At 44.6% G+C, this 21273-nt stretch overlaps 1 protein-coding gene across 2 annotated transcripts in view; it reads right to left on the bottom strand.

Moving 5' to 3' along the window:
- Positions 1–21273, bottom strand: part of Bpifc (BPI fold containing family C) — a 59453-nt gene that overhangs the window by 27647 nt on the left and 10533 nt on the right. For both annotated transcript variants that reach the window (XM_005083801.4, XM_040755177.1), the window contains exons 3-7: positions 16656–16776; positions 10644–10772; positions 8915–9070; positions 8750–8813; positions 7126–7186 (exon numbers count right to left, since the gene is read on the bottom strand). In XM_005083801.4, the coding sequence (XP_005083858.1) occupies positions 7126–7186; positions 8750–8813; positions 8915–9070; positions 10644–10772; positions 16656–16776 (531 nt within the window). The remainder of the gene's footprint in view (positions 1–7125; positions 7187–8749; positions 8814–8914; positions 9071–10643; positions 10773–16655; positions 16777–21273) is intronic.

The raw sequence follows: 21273 nt of genomic DNA, 5'->3' as shown, positions 1-21273 counted from the left end.
TCACCAAGTTAGAGAGGAAACACTCACCAAGTTATGAGAAAGGAAACACTCACCAAGTTATGAGAGGAAACACTCACCAAGTTATGAGAAGGAAACACTCACCAAGTTATGAGAGGAAACACTCACCAAGTTATGAGAGAGGAAACACTCACCAAGTTATGAGAAAGGAAACACTCACCAAGTTATGAGAGGAAACACTCACCAAGTTATGAGAGAGAAACACTCACCAAGTTATGAGAGAGGAAACACTCACCAAGTTATGAGAGAGGAAACACTCACCAAGTTATGAGAGAGGAAACACTCACCAAGTTATGAGAGGAAACACTCACCAAGTTATGAGAGAGGAAACACTCACCAAGTTATGAGAGAGGAAACACTCACCAAGTTATGAGAGAGGAAACACTCACCAAGTTATGAGAGAGGAAACACTCACCAAGTTATGAGAGAGGAAACACTCACCAAGTTATGAGAGAGGAAACACTCACCAAGTTATGAGAGAGGAAACACTCACCAAGTTATGAGAGAGGAAACACTCACCAAGTTATGAGAGAGGAAACACTCACCAAGTTATGAGAGAGGAAACACTCACCAAGTTATGAGAGAGGAAACACTCACCAAGTTATGAGAGAGGAAACACTCACCAAGTTAGAGAGGAAACACTCACCAAGTTATGAGAGAGGAAACACTCACCAAGTTATGAGAGAGGAAACACTCACCAAGTTATGAGAGAGGAAACACTCACCAAGTTATGAGAGAGGAAACACTCACCAAGTTATAGAGGAAACACTCACCAAGTTATGAGAGAGGAAACACTCACCAAGTTATGAGAGAGGAAACACTCACCAAGTTATGAGAGAGGAAACACTCACCAAGTTATGAGAGAGGAAACACTCACCAAGTTATGAGAGAGGAAACACTCACCAAGTTATGAGAGAGGAAACACTCACCAAGTTATGAGAGAGGAAACACTCACCAAGTTATGAGAGAGGAAACACTCACCAAGTTATGAGAGAGGAAACACTCACCAAGTTATGAGAGAGGAAACACTCACCAAGTTATGAGAGAGGAAACACTCACCAAGTTATGAGAGAGGAAACACTCACCAAGTTATGAGAGAGGAAACACTCACCAAGTTATGAGAGAGGAAACACTCACCAAGTTATGAGAGAGGAAACACTCACCAAGTTATGAGAGAGGAAACACTCACCAAGTTATGAGAGAGAAACACTCACCAAGTTATGAGAGAGGAAACACTCACCAAGTTATGAGAGAGGAAACACTCACCAAGTTATGAGAGAGGAAACACTCACCAAGTTATGAGAGAGGAAACACTCACCAAGTTATGAGAGAGGAAACACTCACCAAGTTATGAGAGAGGAAACACTCACCAAGTTATGAGAGAGGAAACACTCACCAAGTTATGAGAGAGGAAACACTCACCAAGTTATGAGAGAGGAAACACTCACCAAGTTAGAGAGAAACACTCACCAAGTTATGAGAGGAAACACTCACCAAGTTATGAGAGAGGAAACACTCACCAAGTTATGAGAGAGGAAACACTCACCAAGTTATGAGAGAGAAACACTCACCAAGTTATGAGAAACACTCCAAGTTATGAGAGGAAACACTCACCAAGTTATGAGAGAGGAAACACTCACCAAGTTATGAGAGAGGAAACACTCACCAAGTTATGAGAGAGGAAACACTCACCAAGTTATGAGAGAGGAAACACTCACCAAGTTATGAGAGAGGAAACACTCACCAAGTTATGAGAGAGGAAACACTCACCAAGTTATGAGAGAGGAAACACTCACCAAGTTATGAGAGAGGAAACACTCACCAAGTTATGAGAGAGAAACACTCACCAAGTTATGAGAGAGGAAACACTCACCAAGTTATGAGAGAGGAAACACTCACCAAGTTATGAGAGAGGAAACACTCACCAAGTTATGAGAGAGGAAACACTCACCAAGTTATGAGAGGAAACACTCACCAAGTTATGAGAGAGGAAACACTCACCAAGTTATGAGAGAGGAAACACTCACCAAGTTATGAGAGGAAACACTCACCAAGTTATGAGAGGAAACACTCACCAAGTTATGAGAAAGGAAACACTCACCAAGTTATGAGAGAGGAAACACTCACCAAGTTATGAGAGAGGAAACACTCACCAAGTTATGAGAGAGGAAACACTCACCAAGTTATGAGAGAGGAAACACTCACCAAGTTATGAGAAAGGAAACACTCACCAAGTTAGAGAGGAAACACTCACCAAGTTATGAGAGAGGAAACACTCACCAAGTTATGAGAGGAAACACTCACCAAGTTATGAGAGGAAACACTCACCAAGTTATGAGAAAGGAAACACTCACCAAGTTATGAGAGAGGAAACACTCACCAAGTTATGAGAGAGGAAACACTCACCAAGTTATGAGAGAGGAAACACTCACCAAGTTATGAGAGGAAACACTCACCAAGTTATGAGAGGAAACACTCACCAAGTTATGAGAGGAAACACTCACCAAGTTATGAGAAAGGAAACACTCACCAAGTTATGAGAGAGGAAACACTCACCAAGTTATGAGAAAGGAAACACTCACCAAGTTATGAGAGAGGAAACACTCACCAAGTTATGAGAGGAAACACTCACCAAGTTATGAGAGAGGAAACACTCACCAAGTTATGAGAGAGGAAACACTCACCAAGTTATGAGAGAAACACTCACCAAGTTATGAGAGAGGAAACACTCACCAAGTTATGAGAGAGAAACACTCACCAAGTTATGAGAGGAAACACTCACCAAGTTATGAGAGAGGAAACACTCACCAAGTTATGAGAGAGGAAACACTCACCAAGTTATGAGAGAGGAAACACTCACCAAGTTACTCAGAGAGAGGAAACACTCACCAAGTTATGAGAGAGGAAACACTCACCAAGTTATGAGAGGAAACACTCACCAAGTTATGAGAGAGGAAACACTCACCAAGTTATGAGAGAGGAAACACTCACCAAGTTATGAGAGAGGAAACACTCACCAAGTTATGAGAGAGGAAACACTCACCAAGTTATGAGAGAGGAAACACTCACCAAGTTATGAGAGAGGAAACACTCACCAAGTTATGAGAGGAAACACTCACCAAGTTATGAGAGAGGAAACACTCACCAAGTTATGAGAGAGGAAACACTCACCAAGTTATGAGAGGAAACACTCACCAAGTTATGAGAGAGGAAACACTCACCAAGTTATGAGAGAGGAAACACTCACCAAGTTATGAGAGAGGAAACACTCACCAAGTTATGAGAGAGGAAACACTCACCAAGTTATGAGAGAGGAAACACTCACCAAGTTAGAGAAACATCACCAAGTTAGAGAGGAAACACTCACCAAGTTATGAGAGAGGAAACACTCACCAAGTTATGAGAGAGGAAACACTCACCAAGTTATGAGAGAGGAAACACTCACCAAGTTATGAGAGAGGAAACACTCACCAAGTTATGAGAGGAAACACTCACCAAGTTATGAGAGAGAAACACTCACCAAGTTATGAGAGAGGAAACACTCACCAAGTTATGAGAGAGGAAACACTCACCAAGTTATGAGAGAGGAAACACTCACCAAGTTATGAGGAGGAAACACTCACCAAGTTATGAGAGGAAACACTCACCAAGTTATGAGAGAGGAAACACTCACCAAGTTATGAGAGAGGAAACACTCACCAAGTTATGAGAGGAAACACTCACCAAGTTATGAGAGAGGAAACACTCACCAAGTTATGAGAGAGGAAACACTCACCAAGTTATGAGAGAGGAAACACTCACCAAGTTATGAGAGGAAACACTCACCAAGTTATGAGAGAGGAAACACTCACCAAGTTATGAGAGAGGAAACACTCACCAAGTTATGAGAGGAAACACTCACCAAGTTATGAGAGAGGAAACACTCACCAAGTTATGAGAGAGGAAACACTCACCAAGTTATGAGAGAGGAAACACTCACCAAGTTATGAGAGAGAAACACTCACCAAGTTATGAGAGGAAACACTCACCAAGTTATGAGAGAGGAAACACTCACCAAGTTATGAGAGAGGAAACACTCACCAAGTTATGAGAGAGGAAACACTCACCAAGTTATGAGAGAGGAAACACTCACCAAGTTATGAGAGAGGAAACACTCACCAAGTTATGAGAGAGGAAACACTCACCAAGTTATGAGAGGAAACACTCACCAAGTTAGAGAGGAAACACTCACCAAGTTATGAGAGAGGAAACACTCACCAAGTTATGAGAGAGGAAACACTCACCAAGTTATGAGAGAGAAACACTCACCAAGTTATGAGAGAGAAACACTCACCAAGTTATGAGAGAGGAAACACTCACCAAGTTATGAGAGAGGAAACACTCACCAAGTTATGAGAGGAAACACTCACCAAGTTAGAGAGGAAACACTCACCAAGTTATGAGAGAGGAAACACTCACCAAGTTATGAGAGAGGAAACACTCACCAAGTTATGAGAGGAAACACTCACCAAGTTATGAGAGGAAACACTCACCAAGTTATGAGAGAGGAAACACTCACCAAGTTATGAGAGAGAAACACTCACCAAGTTATGAGAGAGGAAACACTCACCAAGTTATGAGAGAGAAACACTCACCAAGTTATGAGAGAGGAAACACTCACCAAGTTATGAGAGAGGAAACACTCACCAAGTTATGAGAGAGGAAACACTCACCAAGTTATGAGAGAGGAAACACTCACCAAGTTATGAGAGAGGAAACACTCACCAAGTTATGAGAGAGGAAACACTCACCAAGTTATGAGAGAGGAAACACTCACCAAGTTATGAGAGAGAAACACTCACCAAGTTATGAGAGAGGAAACACTCACCAAGTTATGAGAGAGAAACACTCACCAAGTTATGAGAGAGGAAACACTCACCAAGTTATGAGAGAGGAAACACTCACCAAGTTATGAGAGAGAAACACTCACCAAGTTATGAGAGAGGAAACACTCACCAAGTTATGAGAGAGGAAACACTCACCAAGTTATGAGAGAGGAAACACTCACCAAGTTATGAGAGAGGAAACACTCACCAAGTTATGAGAGAGGAAACACTCACCAAGTTATGAGAGAGGAAACACTCACCAAGTTATGAGAGGAAACACTCACCAAGTTATGAGAGGAAACACTCACCAAGTTATGAGAGAGGAAACACTCACCAAGTTATGAGAGAGGAAACACTCACCAAGTTAGAGAGGAAACACTCACCAAGTTATGAGAGAGGAAACACTCACCAAGTTATGAGAAAGGAAACACCAAGTTAGAGAGGAAACACTCACCAAGTTATGAGAAAGGAAACACCAAGTTAGAGAGGAAGTTCTTACACATGGTGCTACTAATTGAATGGCATTTTTGTGTTTGAATTTTCAGAACAGAGCCGAACAGAACAACAGTGAGCAGGGTCCCTGCGAGGAAAGACTTTCATGCCTGAGATGGTGCCAGTGTAGCACCTGGGCTCTAATATGGCTTGGGAGAGCTGCTTTGCAGACTACTTGGTGCTCTGTGGTCTGAAGACTTCTTTCAGGTTCTAGAGAAAGGTACCCAATAATCACCTGAATATCGTGAAGGAATACCATCCTTCATATCATGTTTGGTTTGTGCCATAGATGGGGATGAGAAGCAGGAGGAGGTGAAGCAGCTTGCTAAGTTAGTAAGAACATAGTGTCATCCTCTGTCACTATGGTGTATGTGAGTGCCTGCTTGTCTGTATGTGCACCACAGGTGTGCAGGTGCCCATGCAGGCCACAAGAGGGCGTCAGAACTCCAGTAACTGAACTAACGGGGGCTATGCACCACTGCAGACACCAAGAACTAAACCTAGTCTTCTGCACGAGTATCCAGTTCTCTTAGTCACTATGCCTTGTCTCCAGGCCTAATTATAGCTGTCTAAATGTTCTTAAAGTGACCGATCCAAATAGGTCCCATCACCCTCTGTGAGGGGATCAGGACAGGGACTTTTGACAGCGATGGCCCTGAAGCTTGTAGATGAGGAGTCCAGCTCACGGTGCACAGCGCGTGGGGCTTATCCTTCCTCCTTCGAGGCACTCACTTTCTCTCTGTCTGTATCCATGCACTCATCCTCGCCCCACTGCCGCTTTCTCATCTCTCTTCACCAGTCCAGTATTTGCTGGCCTGGCAGCCAGGTCCTGTACCCGATGTGAGAGCAAAGGTCCTGGTGCCAAGGATCTCAGAGTGCAGAGGAGGAGGGCACAGACACATGGCCAGGAAGTCACAGTCCAGTACAGGAAGAGTTCCCCTGAAGCTGATCTGTGGGCTCAGGGTAAAAACCCTGAATACTTCTATAAAACCCACAGTTGACTGCTGGAAACCACAGCTATGGGGACCAGGAAAGTACTGGTATAGAAATGAGCGCACAAAATAAAGCTTTTTGAAACAGCAAAAAAAAAAAAAAAAAAAAAAAAAAAAGAAATGAGTGCACACCTTTAATCCTAGCACTCGGGAGGCTGATCTCTGTGAGTTAAAGACCAGCCTGGTGTGCAGAATGCCTTCCAGGACAGCTAGGACTGTTACACAGAGAAACCCTGTCTCAAAAAACAAACAAAAGTGAAAGAAATGGATGTTCAATAAAGGTCTGTTAAAAGAACAAACGAAGGGAGAGAGGGGCCTCTTCTCAGCAGAGTGGGCAATGTGAGCAAAGACAAGGGGAGTAGAGGCAGCTCGATGGCCAGAGGAGGGGAAGGTGCAGCGGAGAGAGGTGGAGACAGGAGTCCAGATGTGTGGGCAGCCCCTGAAGGGTTAGCGAAGGTTAGGCAGATGACATGGTCACCTGATTCAGTGCCAAACCTTGGATTAGAGCCAGAGAGGGCTTTTTGCCCTAGCTCCGCCCACGGATCCCCGAGACCCACCTTCTGCTGCAGTAGCAAATCTGGTTATAGCCAAGGAGTACCTGTGCTGTGCGGGGGGCTTGTCCTATATGGAGTCCCGGGACTTTACTTTTTAGAAGGAAGAAAAGCAGAGTGACGAATGGGCACTTTCTTGCTTAGGAAGACCTGGGTAAGTGTTGAAGCTGGGTTGGGAACTCTCCAGAAGACAGACCCAAGACTCACCCTCCAGGGCGCTGATGTTGACATTGAGTGCGTCCACTTCGTTGATGACAATGGGACAGAGCTGGACCAAAAGGATTTGTGAAAACTCATGTTAGTACTCTGAAAGACCTTCTGTTCAGGCGTTCTCCCTGAGGCCAGGACAACACTTCCTTAAGTCAGTTGATGCCCTTGCCTTCAGCCTCTGCGGAGAGTCCATGCCATGCGTCACTGAGTGCTGGCTGCGCTATGAAGCCACACCCAACTAGCCCCACGGAAGAGCTTGGCTTTTCTCTCTGGACATGTTGAGGCATGTGCTCGTCCGCAGTGTTGGTGTCACACCCAGGGAACCTGCAGAGCAACTGTGCCTTTCCTGCCTCCCGTAGCATCAGCATCTCCAAGCGCTGCCTCGAATGGCTTCAGCGGGAACCCCAATTTCACCTGGGCTAACTGGGGAGACCTGAGATTACAGGTCCACGTAGGACTTTGTCGCTGCCTCTCCCTCTCCCTTCCTTGAGACAGGGTCTCACGTAGCCCATGTTGAGCTTTAGATTTTTTTTTTAATGTAGTTTAGGATGAGCTTGAACTCATGATGCTCCTGCCTCCACCTCCCAGGTGCTGTGATTACAGGTATGCCTCACCCCACCTCCGTTATGGGGTGCTAGGGATCAAACCCGGGGCTTCATGCATGCTTGGCAAGCTCTTTACCAACCGAGAGACATCACAGCCCGGTTTCGACCTTTCTGAAGGGGGTGGATGTCAGCAAAGCCGACTCCAGAGAGAAACTAAGTTGCAAGCACTGAAGTGTCAGCCATGCCCATGCAGTGTGGTGGTTTCAGGACGGCTCTGCAGCCAGGCCCCTGGAGTGGACACCATTGGCAGTTCAGTTTCACACCCTGGCTTTAGTTTCACCATCTGCAGCGTGGGGGTGGTTGTTACATCTGCCTCATCAAGTTGTGAGGAGAAACTGGAACAGTCTGGAGAATACTGCTTAGCTCAGACTCTGCACTCTGTTAAGTCTGCTGCTGCCCTTTTTGGGGACTAGATCCCGTGTAGCCCAGGCTAGCTTCAAACTTGCTATGTAGCTGGAAATGGCCTTGAACTTGTGATCCCCTTGTCTCCACCTCCCAAGAGCATTCTTACTGTATTTCTTGGCAATACCTGTCATCACCCTGCCCATTCCTTACCCACCCAAATCTTACCTATATTTCCAGACTCAGTTTCCTAAATAAGCATGTCTCCCAGGAAACTTTCCAGTTCTCGAAACTCCTTCAGTTTAGTCTCATTATCATGTACCCATGTATTAAATTCAAGCCCTGGTTCAGTTATTACTTTACAAGTCTGAGGGTTTTTAAATTTTTTTCTAAATTAACTAATATTTGTTTCTTTTGTTCTCAGTAGTCCCTTTTCTAGCTGGGTCTGCATTAAGAACAAAATGTTTGTCTATTTTGTGATGGAAACTCCAGAGGGGGGAATGTAGTTTTATTCATCTGTGTCTCCTGCTACAATGCTTGAACCATGAGAAAATAAAATGCTTAGACTAGTATGAATTAAAGTGTACTCAATAAATGTTTATAATAAAAATATTAAAGTATGATAGGCCTGCTGATAACATTTGACAGTGGTAGTCTTACTTCTGAAGACTTACCATTTCATTTAAATTCCTCAAAATGGGTTTCTCCATGGGCTCGGCAAAGGAGTTATACAGGACACTAGGCAAAATGAAAAAGGAAACTTATCAGGGACCATGAGACGCCAGTGGGAAGCCTCTCTGAGTGGCAGCCGGAGTCTCCATCAGGTTGCTGTCACTCACCTGAGGCCTCCAGAAAAGGAGACTCGGGCATGGCTCACTTGGGCATGGCAGTCTTGGAGCTCCACGGCTGGGTGACCAAGGTCATTACGGGTGAGGACAATGATGCCAGCAAAGTAGATTCCAGAGAGAAACAGATCAGCAGCCCCCGAATCTTGGCTGTGCGGAGAGAAAGGGAAAGGTTACCCAAGTCTGAGCCACACATGGAGATGGGTCTTCTAAGTTCTCTGGGGGACAGGGACCTTGTCATGCTCCAATCAGAGCCCCTGACACCTACAACAGACGCAGGAGCACTGCGTGTGCCAAATGGACGCTTGCGGAATAAACGAGGGCAACTGCATGAGTGGACAGCTGGGACACTGCTCTGGCGCCGGAAGTGGCTGAGCTGAGGAGGAGCACCACTGTTACAGTGTTCATTTTGCGAGGGAGCACCGGGTAGACATCGGGCTGTGTGAACATGGGGAAATGATGCTTAGACTACGGCCAGCCGTGAGGCAGCAGAGCAAGTGTTACTCAAGACTTTGCACATGACCCTACAGCATTTAGCATGGCAGCTAAATCAAGGAAGTGAGGAATCACATGACTGTATGTTGCTTATGGAGGAACATGCTATTCATCTGCAATCTATTAGCCTGGAAGAATGATACATAGACAATAAATGGTTGTAGAGTAGCCTTGTGAATGATTGAATGTGCTATTCTGAGGTGCCAGCAAGACAGACCTGACATTACACTGTGCCAATGACGTGTCCACAGAAGCTGGATTGTTGCTTTGTAGGTTTACTTGTGATCAACTCTTCTTTCCCTCTCCTAACCTCTTCCTTCTCTTTCCCTTCCTTCCTCTTCTTTTCTTTTCTTTTATTTATTTATTTATTTATTTATTTATTTATTTATTTGTTAAAACTGGGTACATGAAGGTGCCTAAGAGGACACCAGAGCCCTTGTAACAGGAGTTATAGGCAGTTCTGAGCCACTATGTGGGCGCTGGGAACTGAACTCAAGGTCCTCTGCAAGAGCAACAAGTTGCCTTAACCACTGAGCCATCTCACCAACCCTGCTCCTTTCTATTATTTCCTTCCTCCCTTTCCTCTTTCTACTCTCTCACACACACGATCTCATTCTGTAACCCAGATGGTCAGGAACTCACTACATAACCCAAGCTGGCCTCAGCCTCTTAAAATATTTAAATTGCAGACATAGCGCCAGCATATCCAACTTCAACCCCTTTTTCTTCTGTTTGAGGGCACAGAGACCTTTTGATTGTGAAAGAGCTAACCACCATCCTCTAAGCTCTATGTGAGACAGGAAGCCCTGTTTTCCATTAGTTGACTCTGCAGATGAGGAAATACACTAAACATCTGGATCAGGTTAGTGGATCTAAAATGTGGAAGATATAGGTTTGGGTTTTTTTTTTTGTGTGTGTGTGTGCACACAGAGTCTCACTGTGTTAGTTCTGGCTGTCCTCTGTAGACCAGGATGGTCTCAAACTCATAGGGATCTTCCTGGTTCTGCCTCCTTAGTGCTAGAATTAGAGTGTTCCACCAGCACCCGGCTCTTAGGAAGTCTGGAAGGCTCAGTGCTCTGCACCTCCCTGCCAAGCGGGGTTTCCTGAGTCAACTCTCACCTGGTAAAGCTCTTGGGAAAGTATGGACGCGGAAAGACAGATGCCTACTCTGAAAACAGCTGTGCATTGCTTACGTTTGACCCAGCGAGGATGTCAGTGGGATACTCACAAAAGCGGAGCCCTGACTTCCCAGTTAGCGCTGATGTTGGCGGTGCCGTGGTTGCTCAGTGCTCTGATTCCGACCCCGGGCACAAAGGCCAGTGAGGTGTTTGGCAATGAAAAGGCGTTGATTTTTATGCTGTAAAACAAGAAACAGGAAACTGAGGGCAACACTTCTGGATATCGCTAAGGCCAGAGCTGCCCTGAGATTGCGAACTCCTACAGAAGAAGGGGCCTCCCAGCTCTCTAGTGGCGGGGTGGGAGTGGGGGTAGGGGTTGCCTGGGCATGGCCTCGTGAATCCTCTTAGCAAGAAGCAATTGAGGGAGGAAGCAATCACATTTAGAACTAAATTTGTAAGTAATCAAATAATCTACTTCTCAAATTTCTTTTTGGTGTGTGTGTGTGTGCACGTGTGTGTGCATGTGTGGGTGTGTGCACACTGGGGCCAGAAGAGGAACCAGGTTCTCTGTCCTACCAGCCTCCATCCTGTTCCCTGGAGACTTGGAGGTAGGCTGGTGGCTAGCATGGTGGTCCTGGTCCTCCTGTCTCTGGTGCCTGCAGGGCTTGGGTTACGGTCTGTAAAGCACAGCCTGCTTTTTTGCAAGTTTTCTTGTCCACTGAGCAATCTCCCTAGTCCTTTGGTTTCCTTTAAAAACAAAAAATAGGTACAACACTTCCATGTTTTTTTTCTTTCATATATGCCAGTTTCAGCGTTTCTTTAAGGGGATGACATCAGTTATTTTGATGAAGCAGCTGTTTTTTCAGGGGACTGTCAGGCATTTGACACATATGTATCCCCTACTTCCGTTCACTGGGACAACAAAACATGCCTTCTTCCTACTGTTGCCAGGTTCCCGTACAGGGAGATGAAAAGAGTTGGTTTCCTGTAATATTCCCTGAGCTGTCAAACAGGTTGTCCCAGGAACCTGTAAGGCAGTGGGCTTGCCCGTAATCCCTGAAGATAGACAGCAGATAGAAACTACGTGCACAGTGACAAAGTATTGTGATTTGGGTGTTGCCAACTGTCTGGTCTCTTGGTAACCACTTGACATTGCTGCTCACTTTGGCCCTCCCAGTGTCCCTGTTGGATTCTGGTGTAAGCACAAGCCCCAGCTCAGAGATGAGAAGATAAAAAATCCTGCAAGTCACATGTGAGTGGTAGAACCAGATCTAGAATCCTCTGCAATCTGACTTCAGACCCCTAATCACTGGGTCACACCACTCCATGTATTATACAATGAGCTCATGACCTGGATGCAAGGTTTGTATTCATTGTACAACCTTGAGCAAGTCACTTGTCCCCTTTCAGCCAATGGTTCAAAAAGCAGTGCTACTCACAGGGAGGCCAGGAGGAAGACGTGGAAATGAGGTCATCCTCACCTAAGCGATGCACAGGAGAAAGGCCCTGCTCTGGGCTGAGACTGGGGAGAGTCCAGGGCATGCATGTGCTAGCTGATGGATGAGTATGCGGTTTCCTTGCCTACTCACTGTCTTCCTCCTGCCCTGTACCATACACCCTGAGTCCCACTGTGAGAGGAGACTGGACAAGCTCAGCATTGCTGATTGTCTGGGAGAATACATATGACTCCACACTGAGGATGGGTTTTCCCACCTCAGCTATCATAGTCTAGAAACATTCTAAGAGAGACATCACCAGAGGTTTGCCTCTCAAGGGACTGTGGATCATACCAAATTGAAATTCAACAGTAACCATAGAAGTATATACAAGGTTAACTCAAAAAAATCAGTGGCTCTATTATATACAGATGATGAAGTGGCTGAGAAAGAAATCAGAGAATTCTACTTGATTTACAATAGCTATAAACAGCATCAAATACTGGGGATAATGTTAACCACGGAAGTGAAAGACCTGTGTATCAAGAACTTTGAGTCTTTAAAGAAAGAAATCAAAGAGGATACCAGAAAATGGAAAGATCTCCCATGCTCTTGGATTGGTAGGATCAACATAATAAAAATGGCAATCTTGCCAAAAGCAATCTACAGATTCAATGCAATCCCTATCAAAATACTGTCACAATTCTTCACAGACCTTGAAAGAACAATAATCAACTTTATATAGAAAAACAAAAGGCCCAGGATAGTCAAAACAACCCCATACAATAAATGAACTTCAGAAGGCATCACCATACCTGACTTCAACCTCTATTATAGACCTATAGTCTTGAAAACAGCTTGGTATTGGCACAAAAATAGACAGGTAGACCAATGGAACCGAATCGAAAGCTCTAATTTTAACCCACACACCTATGAACACTTGATTTCTGACAAAGAAGCTAAAACTATACAATGGAAAAAAGAAAGCATCTTCAACAAATGGTGCTGGCATAACTGGGTATTGGCATGCAGAAGACTGCAGATAGATCCATGTCTATTGCCTTGCACAAAACTTAAGTCCAAATGGATCAAAGACCTCAACATAAATCCAACCATACCGAAACTCTTAGAAGAGAAAATGGGGAAAAATTCAACAAATTGTTACAGGAGACCGCTTCCTGAACATAACACCAGTAGCACAGACACTGAGATCGACAATTAACAAATGGGACTAAGAAGCTTCTGTAAGGCAAAGGACACAGTCAACAAGACAAAAAGGCAGTCCACAGAATGGGAAAAGATATTCACTAATCCCACATCTGACAGAGGGCTGATCTCCAAAATTTACAAAGAACTCAAGAAGCAAGTCTTCAAAACACCAAAGGATCCAATTAAAAGGTGGAGTATAGAACTAAATAGAGAATTCTCAATAGAGGAGTCTAAAATGGCCAAGAGACACTTGAGAAAGTGCTCAACATCCTTAGCCATCAGGGAAATGCAAATCAAAACAACTTTGAGATACCATCTTACTCCTGTCAGAATGGCTAAAATCAAAAACACCAAAGATAATTTATGCTGGAGAGGATGTGGAGAGAGGGGAACACTCCTCCACTGCTGGTGGGAGTGCCAACTCGTACACCCACTTTGGAAATCAGTATGGAGATTCCTCAGGAAAATGGGAATCAATCTACCACAAGACCCAGCAATTCCACTCTCCAAAAGATGCCCATTCATACAACAAGGACATCTGCTCCACTATGTTCATAGCAACATTATTTTTAATAACCAGAACCTGGAAGCAGCCTAGATGCCCTTCAACTGAAGAGTGGATAGAGAAAATGTGGTACATTTACACAATGGAGTATTACTCAGCAGAAAAAAAGGAATCTTGAAATTTGCAGGTAAATGGATGGCACTAGAAGAAACCATCCTGAGTGAGGTAACCCTGTCGCAAAAAGACAAACATGGTATGTACTCACTCATATATGGATTTTAGACATGGATCACGATAGTGCCAGTCTGCACTTCCACTGATACAGAGTCTGGGAAACAGGAAAGAACCTAAGAGAGATATGCCTGGTACCCCAGAGAAGAGGAATGAGGCAAGATCTTCTGAACAGATTGGGAACACAGGGAGGGGTTGTGGGGGGGGGAGTGGGAGCTGGGAAGAAGAGAGGGGGAGAAGAGGAAGAGAGAGTAGGTCATGGGGGAACAGGAAGGCTGAGTGGGGGGTTGGATAGGGGGAAGAGGGAATAATAGGTTAGGAGGCAGCTTTGGCACCAGTGAGACCTCTAGTGATCTAAAGGGATGACATCAACTGGCAAGCTAAGCAATAGTGGAGAGACCACCTTAAATGCCCATTCCTGATAATGAACTTGATGTCTATAACCATCCTGGAGCCTTCATCCAGTGACTGATGGAAGCAGAGGCAAACACCCACAGTTAAACACTGAACTGAACCCAAGGAACCCAGTGACAGAGAGAGAGGAGCAATGAGCAAATTGGCAAAGAATGGGCTGGCAAAACCAGCAGAGACAGCTGATCCGAACAAGGGAGAGTTCTTGAACTCCAGACCGACAGCTGGGAGGCCAGCATGGGACTGATCTGGACCCCCTGAGTGTGAGAGTCAGTGAGGAGGCCTGGGCTACCTATGGGGCCCTGGGCAGCGGATCAGTGTTTATCCCTGGCATACAAACAGACTTTGTGGATCCATAATACAAAGAGGGATGTTCTCTTTGCCTGGACTCTTAGGGGAGTGCCTGGACCCTGCCCTGAGTGAAATGACAGACTCTAGATATCCCCTATGTGGAAGGAAGTGGGGATAGGGTGGGAGCCTGGGGAGGGTGCAGGAGGAGGGGAGGGAGAGGGACCTGGTATTGACATGTGAAGCAAGCTATTTAAAATTAAAATAATAAAATTAAAAATTAAAAAAGAAGTATATATAGCCTTTGACTCAGTGATCCTGCTTCTCGTATTCTCCTGTGGAAAGTATAGCCCACAAGTGTACAAGGATGTTCCCTGTGATTTGCTTACATAATGGAAACAGCCTCTGAGAAGGATTTTGGTGTATTCTATAGTAGTTATAAAGAACAGATTAGCGAGGCATAGAGGCACACACCTTGAATCCCAGTACTCAGAAGGCTGAAGCAGGCTTATATAGTGAGTTTCAGGACAGCCACGACTACACAGAGAGAGCCTGGCTTGGGGTGGGGGGACGTGGAGGGAAGAATGACCTATAGGTGTCAAATGAACGTATTTCTAAAGCACTGCTATTCTGAGTCTCTGCTAGTCTCCTCTCACAGTGGGACTCAGGGTGTGTGGTACAGGGCAGGAGCTTCGAAGACGGTGAGTAGGCAAGGAAACCTCAGACTCATCCATCAGCTAGCACACGTATGCCCTGGACTCTCCCCAGTCTCAGCCCAGAGCAGGGCCTTTCTCCTGAGCATCGCTTAGGTGAGGATGACCTCATTTCCACGTCTTCCTCCTGGCCTCCCTGTGAGTAGCACTGCTTTTTGAACCATGTTGGTCTTTTGTGTACCATTTTTTGGCTCTTGGATTTGACACGTACCTAAGGATGATCCCAGACTCCTGATCTTCCTGCCTCCACCTCCCAAGTTCTAGAAGCACAGGTGTGTGCCGCCACACCCAGTTTATGTAGTACTGGAATTATAGGCATGTACCACTATGGCTAGCTAAGAGTCAGCTTTTTAATTAAAAGTAAGTAAATAAAGATATAGTTTCTCTGTTACACAAGTCACATTTTAAATGCTCAATAGTCACGAATGATCAGTGTCTGTGATTTGGACAGCACAGGATTAAAATTATATTGATCTATTTACTCACGCCAGCAACACATGAGAATGCCCATTATCCCCATCTTCTCCAGAACTTATTTTATAGCTCTCTCCGCACTTTTCTGATGTGTCATTATCATTGTAGCTAAATGATTATCTTTGCAAGTAAATATGTAATGCCAATCTCTCCCACAGAATATCAAGTCAAGGACTTACACCTGCATCCCCTATAACATTCCTTGTGTCTAGAACAATGCCCTGTGTGAGGTGGCTGTTCAATGAACACATGCCAAACAGCTGGCTTTCTGCAGGTGAGGAGATTTTCAGGAACTTTCCCTGTGCCATCTCCTTTGCAACCCAGACACCTGCTGATTTGATAAAAGGTTGTCATTAAATCAGGGAGACTATTACTGTGAAGGGTTAGAGCTATAGGCAACTGAATGGCAGATCACAGTAGCTCCTTAGGAAAGCGGATTCCCCTCTGCCCTTTGAAATTGATATCCAGTTTGGCCACATCCTCTTCCTCCTTTGGGGATCTTTCTGGATCCCAGTTGCCGTCTGAATATCCATTTCCCCTTCCCTAAACATCCCTGGACATGTGACTAAGTTCTGTCCCTTGTTGTATACATGGAATGTGGTTAGGATAGAGCCTCAGACAAAACCTCAAAAATGAGAAAACCAACAGAGCTTCTAAGAGGCTTTTTCCAGTGTTGTTCTCCCTTTCAGCTACATGAAATATGCACCAGATGGTTGGAACCTCTTGGGCCATGAGGAAAACTTGGGAATAGAGGTCAGAACTTCGATGGTGAAGCAGAAAAGAGATAAAGAAGGTAGCGTTTCTCCACTGGGTTGGAGCCGCTGTGATGTCAGACACTACACTCTATTCTCTTACTTTGAAAAGTTGTACTTTACGTAGTCAATCTTCAGAAACTCAAGAGACTCTGAACCTTTCAGATCTGGGATGACAATTTCCTTTGCCATTTCCTCCATCATCTTCATCCCAACTTGAACACCTGTGAAGGAAACAGGAAGTGTTCCTTTACACAAGGAAGATGACAGTGGGGTAATGTCTCTAACCCTACTGATGCAAGCATTGTGTAAGTCCTGATGAGGTAAGAAAACAGTACTCCTACAAAAGGGAGTATTGTCTCAGCTTCACATGTGGGAACTCTAGTCCTCAGGAGGAACTTGCCTGAGAGCACAGGGCTAACATGAGGAGACATTTTCATTACATGGCCAGGCTGTGATGGAAACAATGGAAGCTATTCTACACACAGTTGCCTAAGATAGCATGGGCCCTGGAGAGCTAGGGGCCCAGTTCTGAGCAATTGGGCTCCAGAATCTAGGGTATGGCCAGTTTCACAAAGTTACTGTCTTTCTTCTTTCTTTCCAGATTATTTGAACTCAGTGTTTTAGTGGCTGGTTCCGGAGGCTTAGGGAGCTTCTGAACCACTGAAATTCTCCTGAGAGACATCGAGTGGGTTGTGTGCTCACAATGTTTCACTTTTCAGTGGAAAGGAGTCACAATAGCTCTCCAAAGGGCCCCTAGACTCAGAAGAGATGACTAATCACTGCTTCTGATTTGTTCAGGAATAACCCACTAATTTCTTTGTCTCGAGGCATCCCAAAATACATTTCTCTGAGTTTGTGTGGATGTGTGCGCGTGCGTTGCTGGAAACATTGATAAAAATAACTTCCAGGGCTGGCTAGGAAGGTAAGGAGGCTTGCTGTCAAGCCTGCTAATATGAGTTTGATTCCCAGAATCCACACAGTAGAAGGTGTGAACAAATTGTCCTCTGGCTTTCTCATGTGCACTATGGCACATGTACCAACATGTATATGTATGCCCACACACAATAAATAATAAATGTAATACAAATTTTAAAGTAAATGAATGCAACCTTGGCTTTCTCCTTTACTTTGCATCCAAGTTCATTCCAGTTATCCTAAACCCTGGAGAAGAGGAGCAGGCCGCATCCTATACAATACTGTGCATACTGTTGTTTACAGAGTATGTGGGGAGAGAAGATAGGAATCAAAGGCAGTGGTGGCACACGCCTTTAATCCCAGCATTCAGGAGGCAGAGGCAGGCGGATCTCTGTGAGTTCAAGGCCAGACTGGTCTACAGAGCTAGTGCCAGGACAGGCTCCAAAGCTACACAGAGAAACCCTGTCTCAAAAAAAAAATCAGAGGAAGTACTGAGCTGAGTCTTGAGCCCAGCACTGTCACTCACTAACTTGTGTGACTCAGCGTCTGTGCCACTCCCTCTCCTCATCTGTGACGTGGAAAGAATAGTGACCAGGAAGGGATCTGTTCACACGTATGAAAAGGACAGTCACTAGTATTTGCTAGGCATTTCATTTCACTAGATGCTGTTCTCAGTGCTTCTGATTGCTAATTTACTCATTTCCTTTCATAGCTGAGAGGTGAGTACCCCTATTGCTATCTCCTCTTTGATATACACCACTCAGACACTACTAATAATGAGCACAGCAAATCATGTTCTATAAGAATATGAAGGTGTATAACTGGTGAGGCTAAACTAGTCAGAGTTCGTTTGTATGGAGTGCCTGTACGTGTCAAGACTGTCCATCCACTCTACATAGGTTCTCTCCCTCGAGTCCCCAAACAATTCAGTGATATAGGCCTTGCCCTCACTTCACACACGATGCAGCCTAGGCTTAGAGTGAGTCAGTGATTTGCCCGTGAGCCCACATCCGGTGATTGTCATCAGGCTGGGCTTTGAGGCATAAGGAACAGAAATACCAGCATATGTTGTAGGGTGAGGCAGAACTTAGCTGTTTCTCCACTTTTGGTCAGGGAGGTCCCCAAGTTTTCTAAAACCATACTGCTCTTAAGTGCTCACAGAACTAGGTAGTGAGACGCTTGCTGAGGACACCACATGCCTTGCTTAGGACATAGAGAAACCAAGCTAGACCTTGACTAGAAGCTTCCTCCCTGTTGGCCAGCTCTCACAGTGCCAGAAGGTGCTTCTAGGGTGAATTTCCAACAGTTTTACTCAACTGTGAATGCTGTGTGAAATAATATCAGTAAACCAGACAGGATGATTCTACTGGTGCAGTATTGGCAACTCTGTTATGAGGTAACTAACTCTTTTCTGATTGGATTTCCTACTTGGACCACAAGGGATAGTTCATATGTCATACTGTAAACCTGATCAAAACCCCATGGCCGGGAGGGTCACAGACCCTAGTAGGAAAGTTGTTTTGGTAAATGAATATGACATGTCAATCAAATGACCTTCTAAACAGCTTTGTTTATTCACATAGATTATTGCTGCTGTCAGCATTGGTCAGAAAAATCTTCTTTAAAGTGGTGACATCAGACTCATAACTAATCAAAGTACCGAGATAAGAGACTGTTGAATGCCCAGTCATAAATGAGATACCTGGATTACTTCCTTCTAGTGCTCAGGGAACATCACAAAAGAAGGGAAGAATCTAAAAGCCAGAGGAGGACCCTAGAAGTGGTGTGGAGCTCTGACTTCTGGCCATGAAGTAGCTGCTATGCTCTTGAACTCATAGCAACTATGATTGCCTGCGTAAGAGATGCACCTATTGGGATGGTTGACCCCCTGTAATGAAAGTGGGAGGACTCGGAGGGCCCCATCCTTCCCTGAGGAAGTATGCAGTTAATGGTTGATGGGAAGGGGGAGACACTATCATGTGTGGTGTCGCCTCTGATTAGGTGCCTATGCTTCTGTGACCAACCCTAATTGGAACACACACACACACTCATATACACACACACTCACACACATACACATACTCTCACACACACTGTCTCACACACACTCACTCACACACATACTCATACACTCTAACACACATTCACACACACATACACACACTCTCTCTCACACACACTCACACATATACACACACATACACATACTCTCTCACATACACACTCTCTCATACACACATACTCACACACTCACACACATACACACACTCTCACACACACACTGTCTCACACACACACTCACACACATACTCATACACTCTCACACACATTCACACACATACACACACTCACACACTCACACGCACACACTCTCACACACACTCACACACATTCACACATATACTCATACACTCTCACACACATTCACACTCACACATTCTCACACACACTTACACAACACACACACACTCTCTCTCTCTCACACACACACACACACATGAAAATGGGGCCAGGTAGAAAGAGGAAGGGGATTAGTGGAATTAGAAGGGCAAGAAGGAAGGGTAACAATATGATCACAATACATTAGCTATGTGTATGAAAATGCCACAATGAAACATGAGATTTCATTCTAATTACATATAGTTAACATATTGCTAAAATTTTTTTAAACAGTATATCCAGGGGTTAGAGCTACAGAGCAGGAGATAGAATGCTGGCTTTGCATGGAGAAGGCCCTGGGTTCTAGTTCCAGTACTAAAATAATACAATTAAAATATATATAAAAAGAAAAGAGAGAAGAATATTTTTTCAACACTCGTGCGGTCAAAGTGTGGCCCCACTACAGTCGTGTTTGGAGGGTAGGCAGCGAGAGGTGACTGGATTTTGAGGGCTCTAACTCCATCGAAGGGTTAATCCATTGATGAAGCCATAGCCTAATGGGTTATTGGGCAACGGTGCATTCATATTCCTAGTGTCTGTTTGCATACAATACTGCTCACATAGCAGTTGTACATAACAGGTTAATTTTAGACTCTTTGTGCCCCATGAATGACTGGGGAAAAGAGAAGGGATTGCCCAGTCTCTCATCTCTCTTCCTTTCCTCTTCCTCCCTTCATTTCGTTTATTTCTTTTCTTATATAACATGAGAGTCATTCTTGGATAGACTGAGGGATTTCTTGGTTAGATTAATAGTGCTTGAATTGGCTGCTTTTGTTCAAAAGAATTGGCAGAGATCTGGAGATCTATATCCAGCTAATCTGAGGCAAAATGTGAAAGGTGAAAAATAGGTCCATATATATATATATATGTATTATTTTATTTGTTTGTTTATTTGTTTGTTTGTTTATTGGGGGTGGGTCATGACAGGGTCTCTGGCTGTTCCAGAACTCACTCTGTAGACCAGGCTGGCCTCAAAATCAAGAGCTCTGTCTGCTTCTGCCTCATAGTGTTGGGATTAAAGGCGTGCACCATCACCACCCAGCATATATTTTGATTTTGCAGCCAAGATCCTCTGTACCTGACGTTAGGTTAGCCCAATCAAGTCATATTCTAATGTGTTTCTGTTTCTAGTCTTGCAAAGACCCTCTAAAAGTAGTGACTACTAGTTTCTCAGTCTAAGATCCATTTGAACATCTAATAAATGTGGTAGAGTCTCTTAAGAATAAAGCACAATGGTCCATGATACATTTTGTGTATGATTTAGAGTATCCTAGGTTTCCTCCCTTTGTGAGACAGGGTCTCACTATGTATCCCAGGTTCACCTAGAAATTGCTATGTAGACCAGGCTGTCCTCAAAGCCACAG

The sequence above is a fragment of the Mesocricetus auratus genome, unplaced genomic scaffold (assembly GCF_017639785.1).
Source record: "Mesocricetus auratus isolate SY011 unplaced genomic scaffold, BCM_Maur_2.0 Super-Scaffold_100011, whole genome shotgun sequence".
Lineage (NCBI taxonomy): Eukaryota > Metazoa > Chordata > Mammalia > Rodentia > Cricetidae > Mesocricetus > Mesocricetus auratus.
The sequence above is the reverse complement of the archived record's forward strand: the minus strand, read 5'-3'. Positions and strand labels throughout refer to the sequence as shown.